Below are 13,628 nucleotides of genomic sequence, written 5' to 3'. Positions count from 1 at the left end.
ATTATTACATTATTCGCCTGGTTAAAAAAAAATAAAAAATTGCGAATGTAATAACTGAGCCCATAACATCATAATATACTAAGATCACTTTAAAATAAACAAACACAATACAACTTTTTTGGGGGGATGATATAACTGTGAAAATGCATACTTTCTGTCTCTGTCGCTCTCCCTCTCTCCATGTATTTGTCCATTTAACTTGATGGTCAGCATGTTCTTTAGTCCTGTCTGCTGCTCCTTAAAGCTGCCGCACACCCAACAATCTGGCCGAACCCAAATGAACTGTCACGCAGTGTGCATGATTTTGGCAACTGTTTTCATAAGTGGCCAATCAGTTTGCCACTGTTTTAGTCCCGATTCAGAATTTGAATTGCCAGTCGGCGCAATCTCGCAGATTAGGAGGCAATCAAAATGCACATAAACTTTCACTAACGCTAAAAATAAATTTCCGGGTTTTAAGCAAATGAGACAGAATGCCCACCGCGCCACCCCGAAGCCATTTAAATACAGTATATAAACCATAGAATATTGTGTTTTACATCAATAGCAAACTGAATTCATAATTTCAAATGTGCCTGTGGATGAAAAATCGAAGTTTAGGGCCAAAATATGCGAGCGCTGTACGTACCTCGCTGGGTACATTCAAATGAATAGGTGCCAGCGAGACTCTTAAAATATCCACACACTCGTTTTTATTCTCACCAAACATACTCCCTCTTTTAGCGCCCCGCTTCTTCCTTAACTATTAATCTATCATTTGATGGTTTAATAAATGTGATAAAGTACAATATACTGTACATACAGCATCAAAGCCCATACAGACTTGCTATTCATGGCGTCCATATAGCCAATCACTCGATGTGGAGGGGTGGATCGGAAACAATTTTTTTTGCGATGGTCTGCTCCAATCAGGTTCAACCGCATCGTGGAGTGTGCGCCAGGCCGTATCTTTTCAAGCTATCTCCAAATGTTGTGGACGTTATAGGTTCAGGACTTTTTTTACGTTATTGGCCAGTTATTACGTTATGAGCCTATAACATTTTAAAAAGGGCTAATTTATTACGTTACTGGGGATTATTGCGATGTGGGCCATTATTACATTATGGGCTTCTCTCGTAGAAGCCCAGAATGTAATAACGGCACCCATAATATACTAAAAGCCCATAACCAAATAAATGTGCTCTTTTCAAAATGTAATAGGCCGATATGTAATTTAATATTACCTTATGTGCTCAGTTTTTTTAACCACGCCAATAACGTAATGATTAGCAAATAACAATAAGTTATGACGTTATTGGCCAAAAGTTATCACGTTATAGGTTCAGGACTTTTATTATGTTATGGATGTTATAACGTTATGGGCTGTTATGTTATTGGCTTCTAGATCTTATTGTCAAAGTATACAAGCACATTATTAATACCTTTGTCACTTCTGGTTCCCTGGTCACTACTAGCAGATGAAAAGGGTAATACACAAAGGCGAACTTTTTGTGTTTTAAAGAGGGGAAATATTTAAGGCTTTGGCTCAATACAATGTGCCATGTTTTGTGTTTTAGGTTGAATTTTGTTGTATTTGTCTTCATACATCTTTACAAAGACTGTTAACTTCATAGGGGAGGTTCCACTGTATAGGAAAACCAATCCATCATATATCAAGCACATTGCCAGTAAGAACTAAAGCTGCTATTTTAATAATGTTTGGTAACTTCAAATAATTGACAATAACGTTAACCTACAGATCTAAAACTGCCATTAAAGTCAACAGTAGATCCTGTGTGTCTCTACATTTTGTGAGTGGTGCCAATTTTAGACACGTCTCATAAATACTGACATATTGTTGATAACATGTTTGAAATGGTGCATGTCATATTTCATCACCTCTGACAGAGATTTAATCAGACTCATGTGGTTCCTACAAAGTCACCTCTCTGCTCCTGAGATTATCTCTTCTTTCATCGTTGTTTTCATATACTGTAGCTTGTTGAGTTTGGTGCATTTTGTAATTATGGGTTATATAATATAATATAATATAATATATTATAATATAATATAATATAAATAATTATGTAATTCCCACATAGTAAATGAATGGCCTTCAGGGTGCACTTTGGAGCTGAGAATAAAGGAAACAGAAACGTTTAGAGTTTATTGTAATTCGGGATGTCAATATTGTAAAGTATTCTACTTTGCATTCTAAAACATCACAGAGCTGTGCCACATTCACCTGCAGAGACATTTTCTGATGTGCTGGATCAAGTCTTTCTTCAGGTATTCTGTTTCAGTGTTTAGTGTCAGCACTTCAGACGCTCCAAAAACTGTTTAGGACCCCGCACTCCCACATACACTATATAGAATAGAAAATGAGCTGTGAATGTTGGTGAAATGTTAATAAAAACCGAGCATATGTCCGTAGTGATAACAATTTGTTAACACCTTTAAAACACAAGCAGCTTTTTGTAGTAGTTGTGCTACAGCTGTCACATTAATCTACATGTTCATACTAAACATCCATCCATCCATCCATCCATCCATTTTCTTTATCGCTTATCCTCACCAGGGTCGCGGGATACTGGAGCCTATCCCAGCTATCTTCGGGCGAGAGGCGGGGTACACTGAACCAGTCGCCAGCCAATCGCAGGGCACATATAAGCAAACAACCATTTGCACTCACATTTACACCTGTGGGCAATTTAGAGTCTTCAATCAACCTACCACACATGTTTTTGGGATGTGGGAGGAAACCAGATTGCCCGGAGAAAACCCACCCAGGCACGGGGAGAACATGCAAATTCCACACAGGCGGGGCCTGGATTTGAACCCCGGTCCCCAGAACTGTGAGGCAGATGTGCTAACCAGTCGTCCACCATGCCGGCATCATACCAAACAAAGACAAACAAAAAAATGGCCTCTTTGCCATGTACGTTGTATAATCAGCCATTCTATTGTGAGGATTGAGAATCCCAGAGCCGTGTGAGCAATCATATTGTCACTGTTGGGGAGAAACCTGGGCATATTTTTTTATAAATCAATACTATTGGTCAACCTCCACGTGGGTCTGTAATTTTTACAAATTATTAGCCAGTCTAAAATCTCCTAAAATCCCAGTCTAAATGCTCTCTTCGACAATGCAATGTAAATGGCTCAACAAACATGTTATTAAAATTGATGTTGGAGATGTGAGGATTCTGCCAGTTGCCAGCAATATTGGATTTGCTTTCTATTACAGCAATTGATTAGCCAATAGGATGGCCATTGGATGCTTGAGATAATCCTAAAAGTATTTAGAACAAATACAAACGCTATTAGGCAGCACAGTGGAATAGTCATTAGCATGTCTCGGCTCAAATATTGGCTCAGGCCCAAATGCATGTGGGGTTTGCATGTTCACCCAGGGCTTATGTGGGTTTTCACTGGGTACTCGTGCTTCCTCCCACATTCTAAAAACATGAATGGTAGGTTAAATAAATACACTAAATTGTCCATAGATGTAAAGGTTAGTGTGAATGCTTATTTTTCTTTACAGTATGTGCCCTGCGATTGCCTGGTGACCAGTCAATGTGTACCTCACCTATGGCCTATAGCCAGCTGGTATAGCTGCCAGGTCAACAACTACAAAAACCAGGACAAGGGGTTTAAAAAATGTATGAATGGATTAGTACTATTACTATCGTTAAAAATGTACGTACGTTAGTATCAGAATCTTAGTTGAGTCTCAAGTCCTGCAGGCGTTCCAAAGTCGTTCCCAACTGCTACACACAGCAAGCTTTTTTTTCACTAATGGTCTATCTGCTGGATCTGGTGGGTCATACACCACTTGGTCTCAATGCCAGCAGATTGTAGCTCTCTACAAAGTGAAAATAAATTCCTCCATTTTCACCTTTATTTTGATCTACACTTCCATCCCTTCCCAATATGACAACTGTTAGTTCGGAGTAATCTTGCCAGCCAAGTAACCAAGCAACCAAAAACAATTGATGATGCAATATAGAATTATGATACAAACAACTATTTAGGTTGAATCTCATTGGACTGTGCAGTTGTACCTAATGTTGTGCCAGATTAATTTAATAATCATTTCAATATATTTGTATTTATGATGCAGTAGTGATGATAAATGTTGAGGAGAACAGAGGTTAACAACAGGTGCTGTTTGAAAATGCAAAAAGAAAAGAGGGGTGGAGTTTTGAATAAGAGAGATAAAGAGCAGTTACCATGCAGCCTGAGCTAAGACCCTGGACTATTGAAGCCAGGCATGCAGACGAGAAAGCCAGCTGATAAGCCCCGCTGATAAAAGATGGAAAATAGCAGCAGATTTGAACTTTCCCACCATACTAAGATCCATGGGAGAAGGAGGGGTTGAGTCTACTTACTTATTGAATCCCTTCCTATCTACCTCACACACACACCACTACCACCGCCACTGCTACCCTGTTACCTCCAGACACACGCCAACAAGGCCACCACACACAAAAGGATACAACTTCAAGGTTGATTTTTCCAAATGCACAAAAACAGAGTGCATGCGATTCTGAGGATTAACTTCCAGCTCTCTTAAGAAACAGTAGGAAACTACTATAACATTCCTTGTTCATCACTCACTCAGTCTCTCCCTCTCTCTACTTGGCCTTGAGGAGGATGGTGAGAATTTTCAGATAGTGTGATGAAAAAAGGTTATCCATGTATCCAGCATGGTTGGGGCTCTGCAGTGGAGTCCTTGACAAGGTCTTTGATACTGAGATATCCCATTATTTGGGAGGTATACTGATAAATAGAAACAATACTTTTATGATAATAAATGTAATACTATTATTGGAATAGCTTACCTATGCAAACATACTATCATGTCAAGTTTATCCTTGAACAGCTGATTTACCAATTCAGTAGTATGATTATGAGCGCTTCAATGTCTACTTTAGAGCATATGACCCAACGGTAGTAAGATATCCACTTACTTGTAAAGCACTTGGGGGCCTTAACGTAAGGGTTTATTATTTCCATAAGACACATGAATAAAGATACGGAGATTGTCTACTAATTATAGTCTATTATTACAAGTCTGTGGTCTCTGTCCACTATGCTGACTCAATTATCAGCTGCCAGCAAAAGAGGATTCCAGGTCTGAACACTGATATTCCGATGGCTTTTCTCCATTTGTGACAAGCTTCCAGAGGTTAAAACCTGTTTCTGCAACATTACACAAGTTGAGAATATTATTACACTAAAATAAATTTATAATAATTAACAAAGTATTACTTTAAAAATATATATATCATAATAATGTATGTAACAGTTAATATTTTAGCTTTGGTTCAATAAAAAATATTCATCGAGCTGAAAGTTTTTATTTCATGTAAACCATTTTTGAAAGAACGAACATTTCCAGTGTTAGCCAAAACGTTAGCGCTTGCTAACTTAGCTTAGTTTAGAAACACACGGCAGCGAGTTTTAGTGCTCATACACATGCACTCACTCATACAAGCTTCACACAAGGCACAGGCTTTTATATTGTTATTTAGCAAGGTTTTATTGCATCTTTCTGGTTTATCGAAGAGAAATATATACAGCTCCTCCCATTCCCAATGTAGGCTAGCGTTAGGGCTAGGCGATGATGGAAAAAGTAATGATCACGACTATTTTGATTGATATTGAAATCACGATTAATAAACAAAATTATTGATTGATTTCAAAACTTTGTATTTATTTAACTACTAAAACTCAACTGTAAATATAACTGAATAGAGAAACCAGAAAAATTAACTAGAAACAAGTAAAATAATAATATATTAAAAAATTGAAAAAATAAAAATAAATACAGCCATGGCTACAACCATTGGCATGCCTGGGGTGACTGTATTATCTATTCTATCTATTTGTTAAAAATAATAATAATAATAATCCTTCCCTCAATATTCTGGCATTTAGGAAATGGAAATAATGTTGGTAATCCTAATTGATTTTAAGCAGTTTGAGCTGGGAATGCCGTCATTCCCGAGTTACCAGCATTCGATTTACCAAGTCAGAAAACAAGATGGCGACCTCCGCGAAAGCTATCTCGGTTTTGCCTTGTCCAAATACAATTTCAACTTCTGGGCAAGTATGCGGTCCTTCTGCAACCTTCAAACAGATGAAGAGGAAACACAAAGACGCAGAACGTAACCTTTTTTTTGTGCGTATTTTATTGTTTAGTAGTAAGTAAAACGTTTTTTTTTATCTTATCTGTTTGTGTTCCTCTCTTCGTTTCTTGGTTTCGGGTTAAAATGTTATGTGCCATATTCTGTACTGAAATACGTTTTGTCTCTTGTCTAGAATAATCGGTAGAGAAAGACTGGAACAGATTGGGAGAACATGCTAAGTGCTCACCATGGCCAAACAAAACAGCTTCCCTGAACTCTCTCTGTGCTTCCTTATAATCCTCTATAACTATTACTTTATAGAACATCAATATAGTACTATAATAATATAAGAAAGAAATATTAATATATACACATCCTTATTCTTATATACGCTAATACAACAATAGAAATGATTATATCAATAACAGTGGTATCTTGGATTTTAGTGAAAAGAAAAAAGATCGACTGCAACAAAAAACACCACACACAGTAAAAAAAAAAACCCACCATATATAGTATACCATCCATCATCCATTGTCTTCAGCTTATCCGAGGTCGGGTCGTGGGGGCAGCAGCCTCAGCAGGGAAGACCAGATTTCCCTCTCCCCAGCCACTTCCTCTAGCTCTTCCGAGGGGATCCCGAGGCATTCCCAGGCCAGCCGATAGACGTAGTCTCTCCAGCGTATCCTGGGTCGTCCCCGGGGTCTCCTCCCGTTGGGACGTGCCCGGAACACCTCACTGGGGAGGCGTCCAGGAGGCATCCTAAACAGATGCCCGAGCCACCTCATCTGGCTCCTCTCAATGCGGAGGAGCAGCGGCTCTATTCTGAGCCCCTCCTGGATGACCAAGCTTCTCACCTTATCTCTGAGGGAGAAGCCTGCGGAGAAACTCATTTTGGCCGCTTGTATCTGGGATCTTGTTCTTTCAGTATTGGTCAGCTATCGTCACGAGCTGTGGGTCGTGACCATAGGTGAGGGTAGGAACGTAGATCGACCGGTAAATTGAGAGCTTCGCCTTTCGGCTTAGCTCCTTCTTCACCACAACAGACCGATACAAAGTCCGCATCACAGCAGACGCTGCACTGATCCGCCTGTCGATCTCCCGTTCCATTCTTCCCTCACTCGTGAACAAGACCCCAAGATATTTGAACTCCTCCACTTGGGGAAGGATCTCATTGCCGACCTGGAGAGGGCACTCCACCCTTTTCTGACTAAGGACCATGGTCTCAGATTTAGAGGTGCTGATTCTCATCCCAGCCGCTTCACACTCGGCTGCGAACCGCTCCAGTGAGAGTTGGAGATCACGGCCTGATGAAGCCAACAGAACCACATCATCTGCGGTGACAAAGGGCAGCCTTGCCGAGTCCAACCCTCACTGGAAATGAGTCCGACTGACTGCCGGCAATGCGTACCAAACTCTGACACCGGTCGTACAGAGACCGAACAGCCCGTAGCAGGGGGTTCGGTACCCCATACTCCCGAAGCACCCCCAACAGGACTCCACGAGGGACACGGTCGAACCCCTTCTCCAAGTCCACAAAACATATGTAGACTGTTTGGCAAACTCCCATGCACTCTCGAGGACCCTGCCGAGGGTGTAGAGCTGGTCCACTGTTCCACGGCCAGGACGAAAACCACACTGCTCCTCCTGAATCTGAAATTCGACTTCCCGACGGACCCTCCTCTCCAGCCCCTCTGAATAGACCTTACCAGGGAGGCTGAGGAGTGTGATCCCCCTGTAGTTGGAACACACCCTCCGGTCCCCCTTCTTAAAAAGGTGGACCACCACCACAGTCTGCCAATCCAGAGGCACTGTCCCCGATGTCCACGCGATGTTGCAGAGGCGTGTCAACCAGGACAGCCCTTCAACATCCAGAGCCTTAAGGAACTCCGGGCAAATCTCATCCACCCCCTCTAAGGACTCCAAAAAGGTTGGGTACTCTGAACTGCTGTTTGGTGCATAGGCACAAATAACAGTCAGGACCTCTCCCCCCACCCGAAGGCGGAGGGAGGCTCCCCTCTTGTCCACCGGGGTGAACCCCAACGTACAGGCGCTGAGCCAAGGGCCAATAAGTATACCCACACCTGCTTATCGCCTCTCACCGCGGACAACTCCAGAGTGGAAAATAGTCCAACCCCTCTCAAGAGGACTGGTATCAGAGCCCAAGCCGTGTGTGGAGGCGAGCCCGATATCTAGTCTGAACTTCTCAACCTCACACACCAGCTCGGGCTCCTTCCCTGCCAGAAAGGTGACATTCCACGTCACTAGAGTCAGCTTCTGTAGCCGGGGATCGGATCGCTAAGGTCCCCGCCTTCGGCCACCACCCAGCTCACACTGCACCCAACCCCAATGGCCCCTCCCACAGGTGGTGAGCCCATGGGAAGGGGGACCCACGTTACCCTTTTGGGCTTTGCCCTGCCGGGCCCCATGGGTGCAGGCCCGGCCACCAGGCGCTCGCCTTTGAGCCCCACCTCCAGGCCTAGATCCAGAGGGGGGCCCCGGTGACCCGCGTCCGGGCAAGGGAAACCTAGATCCATATATTTTGTTCGTCATAGGGGCCAAAAAGCCGTGCTTTGTCTCGTCCCTCACCCAGGACCTGTTTGCCATGGGTGACCCTACCAGGGGCATGAAGCCCCAGACAACTTAGCTCCCAGGATCATTGGGACACACAAACCCCTCCACCACGATAAGGTGACGGCTCAAGGAGAGGATATATAATATACATATAAATGTATTTATTGTCCCATATAATAATGATAATAATAAAATAATTTATATTGATACTATCCATCCATCCATCCATCCATTTTCTGAGCCGCTTCTCTTCACTTGGGTCACGGGCGTGCTGGAGCCGATCCCAGCTGTCATCGGGCAGGAGGTGGGGTACACCCTGAACTGGTTGCCAGCCAATCGCAGGGCACATACAAACAAACAACCATTCACACTCACAGTCACACCTACGGGCAATTTAGAGTCTCCAATTAATGCATGTTTTTGGGATGTGGGAGGAAACCGGAGTGCCCGGAGAAAACCCACGGAGGTACGGGGAGAACATGCAAATTCCACACAAGCGGGGCCGGGTATTGAACCCGGTCCTCAGAACTGTGAGGCTGACGCTCTAACCAGTCGTCCACCGTGCCGCCTATATGGATACTACTACATCATATTGTATTTGTTTTTACACTGGTTGATGTTTCAGCTCCACACTCATCTGTTCCTAAGTCTCACTCCATTATTTGATATGCAGAATTTTTGTTTTGTGGTTCTGCATTTTTTATCCTAAAATTTTTCTTTTCTCTTAATTTCTCCTCCCTGTTTTTTTTAAACATTTTCAGGATGAAGTGCAAGTGGAGGCACCTACGAGATCTGCAGAACACCCAGATTGATGTAGTGGTGATGATCATGATGGCGACTTGTTTTCTACACATGTGCATGGGTGCTTCAGAGATCTGTCAGCAACACCCAAATGGATGCCCAAGACAGGCAGATGAAAATATAAGGACACACTATTGATGTCACAAGGCCATGCTGTGAAATGATCCTCCTCTTTCTTAAAATGTTAATACTGTAAATAGGTATCAATAAAGCACTGCTGTCATTACTTGTGTTTAAGCGGTAAGTGTTTTACTTATTTTTTTTATTTACTGCAACGAATCCCAGTAGAAATGTAATACAGTTTAATAAAATATTCAAAAAATGCAACAAAGATAAAAATTGGACAAAACAAATTTTCACCCGGTAGTAAGGTAGTGAACATTGTGCAAAATTGAACATTGTGCAAAAGTGTAAACATAAAATGCAAACTATAGGAAATGTTTTAATCAATTTAACTTTTGCAGTTGATCTATCAGTCGACCCATCAGGGCCTCAAACCATTGCTGGGATGACTTGAGTTGAGCCAGCAACTCTTTGTGGCGCCTCTGACAGGTCTCCTTAGACTCACGGAGGAATTAGAGGGCGTCATCTTGTTCCCGGTGACACTTATGAGGTCGTATGGGTGTTGCTGCCGTGTGGCTGGGTAGCACCTGATGGTCCAAGCTTCTCTGGTTTCATACTGCCACCCTCGCTGATGTGCCAACCACAGGAAAGACAACATCATGATACTGTCAGGTCAATAAGGAGCAGTGTCCGGTCCCTATTAAAGCCTTTATTTGCAAGCATGGCAGGAGATGGCGAAGAGATGCAGGGAGCATTCTCCTCCAAGCTCTGTACAAGACATGAATAATTGGCTATCAAACATTGTTTTATAGACATCACTTTTCTTACTTTTATAATTTTTTTACTAACCTGCTGTGCTGTGTTTGTCCTCAGCCATAACAGCTTTGCCACACTGGTGCATGCAGGCGTGCTGATGTAGTTTGTAGCTGCATCGTGTGTTCTCTAGAACAAAGGGGCCGGAAAAAAGTATCCTCCTGTGTGGAGCCAAATACAGGCCAGCACTGTTGTCCACATAGACTGGAGGGGGAAAACGTTTACATTACAACTATTTCCCACAGTACGTTTTGCTATCACAAATATTTTGGAATAAAAATCGAATAATAAATTCTGTTATATCCAGATTAGAGATATGCCATGGTTGTTGAAAAACGATTAATCTTTTAAAACAAAATTCTGAATGTGCATCCCTAGGCCAGAAGTCATTCACTGCTACACAGTACTTTACCTTTAAACATTCTCCACATAAACAGGTCGCGAAAACATAAATAAAAATGAGATGCCGAATCCGGGCTAATGTTATCCATTGTTAGCACGGGTTGCACTGTAGCTTGCATATACCACATGAAAAAGGTATTTCGCACTCCAGCAATAATACCATATATGTACACATCGACCAATACTATGTATACGGCCAATATATTGGGACAAAAACTATTCAGAAGGGATAAGAAACAGATTATTACAGGAGCGTGCACTTACTGTTGACACTCGGGGCAGCCATCTTTGAAAGCCAACTCGGGGTAGTGAGATATCTCTGACTTTCCGACTGGGAAACCCAACCTCAGATGGCATTCCATTTGAAAGTTCGGGCTAGGAACTCCGAAATTCCGACTTCCAAGTTCAAATGGAACGCAGCATAACTGCCGTGTGCTAAATGAAAAATTAAGCGATTTAAGAGGAATTACAAACCTTTTTCTTTGAAATACAACGTGCTAACGCGCCAAGCACAGATCGATCGAGTTGGATCGTAGGAATATAAATCGACACATCGATATAATGAAAGAATCGTTACACCACTAATAAATATAAATGAGAAAGTTCACTTGAAAACAGCAAACTAATGTTTTTCAAGAATATGAATTCAAAACAAATTTAACGGGGGACAGCTTTGTTATACTTTTTTCAGTGTACTTCAGCCTATGTGTTCAGGCTGACAGACACACATTCAAACTGTTATGTACAGGTGAAGTAAAGTGCCTGAAAATAACGAAGTTTGGTTATCCCAAAACATTTTATCTCTCAACATCTTTTATTCAGTTATTTATCACTCTCCATGGTTGTTCAACAAAGTTACAAAGTTCTCCTCTAAACTACTGCGGCCTTCATGATTACTCTTTATCTGAATGTCAACCCTGAAATCTCATGTCAACTGCAAAGCTATACAGATGGATCAAACACACAGACATACAAAGACACACACACACACACACACACACACACACACACACACGTTTCTGCTGCTTCAGAGACTAAACAACTCAGAGGGAGGAAGGAACTAAAGCTCCAACAAAGAGAGACAAAAACATCCATGAAAAGAGTATTAAGATCTTCCATGAGCATGGTTTCACTTTGTGTGGTAGGAATGATGGGATTTCTATACTATATAAGTGAAGTAAATTTTGACTTTACCAGGGCTTTCTTCTTTAAAATTCACTGTTAATTTAGTCACACTTACTAAGAGGACCCCGAACATACAAACATTTCTTTTTTACTTTCCTTGGACGTCACATTGGTCACAAACTGCTGCCAAATGCCAACTTGTGGTATTCCCAAATGGTGGTCAGTGTTATATGTTTGTTAAATCTGAAGAAACATATATGAACATATGCATTTTATCTCAGATCCACTGTAATGGTGTATGAAGTAAAATTGAAAAGGAAAAAAAATCAAAGAGGTCATCGGTAGTTTCCATCTTCATACATTTTTTGAATATAACTTAATATATAACTAATAATAAGATTTCACTCCTACTTAATTTACATTGTAAACGTGTAAGCTAAATTCAAAAGTTTCTTTCCAAATTCCATTTGGTGGGGCAAAGCTCGAACTAACTGACAAGCAACTAGCTTCATTTGGATCATTTAGCTGTGATTAGAAGGACTGAATTGTGAGCGATATCGGTTCATCTCTTCATTGGAAAGAAAGCAATTATAAAGATATCCAAATATGTTAAGACAGTCAAGAGCTAGCACCTAATTACCTGCTTTTATTATTCAATAATTACATTGTAAAGATCGTCTACTTTAATTTGCCTATTGGTTAATGGCCGTGCTGCACTATAAATGAGTTCCAGCACTGAACAGCTACTGTTTGTGAGTGGCCCCCTGCAAATATGAAATGATTCTATGAAGTGATTTAGCTAAAGACGGGGAACAAAAAAAAGAACTAAGGGAAAGACAGATTAAAAGATAGAGGGACAGAGTCCCTAAATGAAGCATAAAGAAAAGAGAAAGTAAGAGGAAAAGGTAAAAAGGGAGATAGACAGAGAGGGAGAGGGCGAGGGCTAGAGAGAGTGAGAGAGAGAGAGAGAGAGAGAGAGAGAGAAAGAGAGAGAGAGAGAGAGAGAGAGAGAGAGAGAGAGAGAGAGGGCGATGGGCTGGGGGGCCAACACTCACAACTTGGCTTTGCATCTGTTATCTCCGCCTCCTGTCACAAGGCTTAAAATAAAAATAAAAATAAGTGAGATGGTGGCAGCAGTGTTGGGGCGATAGCCCTGTGGAGCATGAAGAGGGGATGTAAAGGAGATAGCTGGTTAAATATAACCTATTGCATGGCTGGCAGCAGCAAAGAAAGAAGGCATTTTCAAGAGGCAGGGCATCAGTGGAGCCCTCGTTGCCCTGATAACATCCACGTTAAGTGTGTGTGTGTGTGTGTGTGTGTGTGTATGTGTGTGTGTGTGTGTGTATGGAAGCAAAAGACATCCATAATTACTCTGCAGATCAAAAATACACACATAATGCACAACTATGCAAGCTAAGTCATGAAGGATTACTTTAACACATGGAAAAATAAAACACACAACGAGGGAGCAGAGCCAAGAAAGGATGCGCTCACTTACATCTACGTATCTCTCTGCCTTGCCAAAGGAAGTATCAGCAGCCCCCTCTCTCTCACCCCCTTGACAACGCCAAAAGTCACAACAGGATTTTTCATGGGAAAAATGTGCTTTCCTCAGATGATGGTTAGATAGGGGAGAGTACAGCCAAATGTCAAACATGATAAATGGAAGGGTGCAGAGACAAGATCACTCACACAGCACAGGCAGGCAGACACACAGGGAAATACTCCCCTTCTTCA

The 13,628-nt window shown here is 41.7% G+C and overlaps 1 protein-coding gene across 7 annotated transcripts in view; it reads right to left on the bottom strand.

Moving 5' to 3' along the window:
• Positions 1-13,628, bottom strand: part of zfpm1 (zinc finger protein, FOG family member 1) — a 167,797-nt gene that overhangs the window by 102,915 nt on the left and 51,254 nt on the right. For 2 of the 7 annotated variants that reach the window (XM_061772670.1, XM_061772666.1), the window contains exon 1: positions 6,621-8,822. The exons of 2 other annotated variants lie outside the window; for them this stretch is intronic. Coding sequence is in view for 2 of the 5 variants with exons in the window: in XM_061772666.1 (XP_061628650.1) it covers positions 6,621-6,648 (28 nt within the window). In the remaining 3 variants the exon portion in view is untranslated. Of the gene's footprint in view, positions 1-2,224; positions 2,622-6,620; positions 8,823-13,628 lie in introns of those variants that run through there. 3 more of the 7 variants (XM_061772671.1, XM_061772667.1, XM_061772674.1) reach the window with 2 other exon arrangements.

This window comes from Phyllopteryx taeniolatus, chromosome 5 (genome assembly GCF_024500385.1).
Source record: "Phyllopteryx taeniolatus isolate TA_2022b chromosome 5, UOR_Ptae_1.2, whole genome shotgun sequence".
NCBI lineage: Eukaryota > Metazoa > Chordata > Actinopteri > Syngnathiformes > Syngnathidae > Phyllopteryx > Phyllopteryx taeniolatus.
Note: the sequence above shows the minus strand (reverse complement) of the source record. Positions and strands in the feature narration are given on the sequence as shown.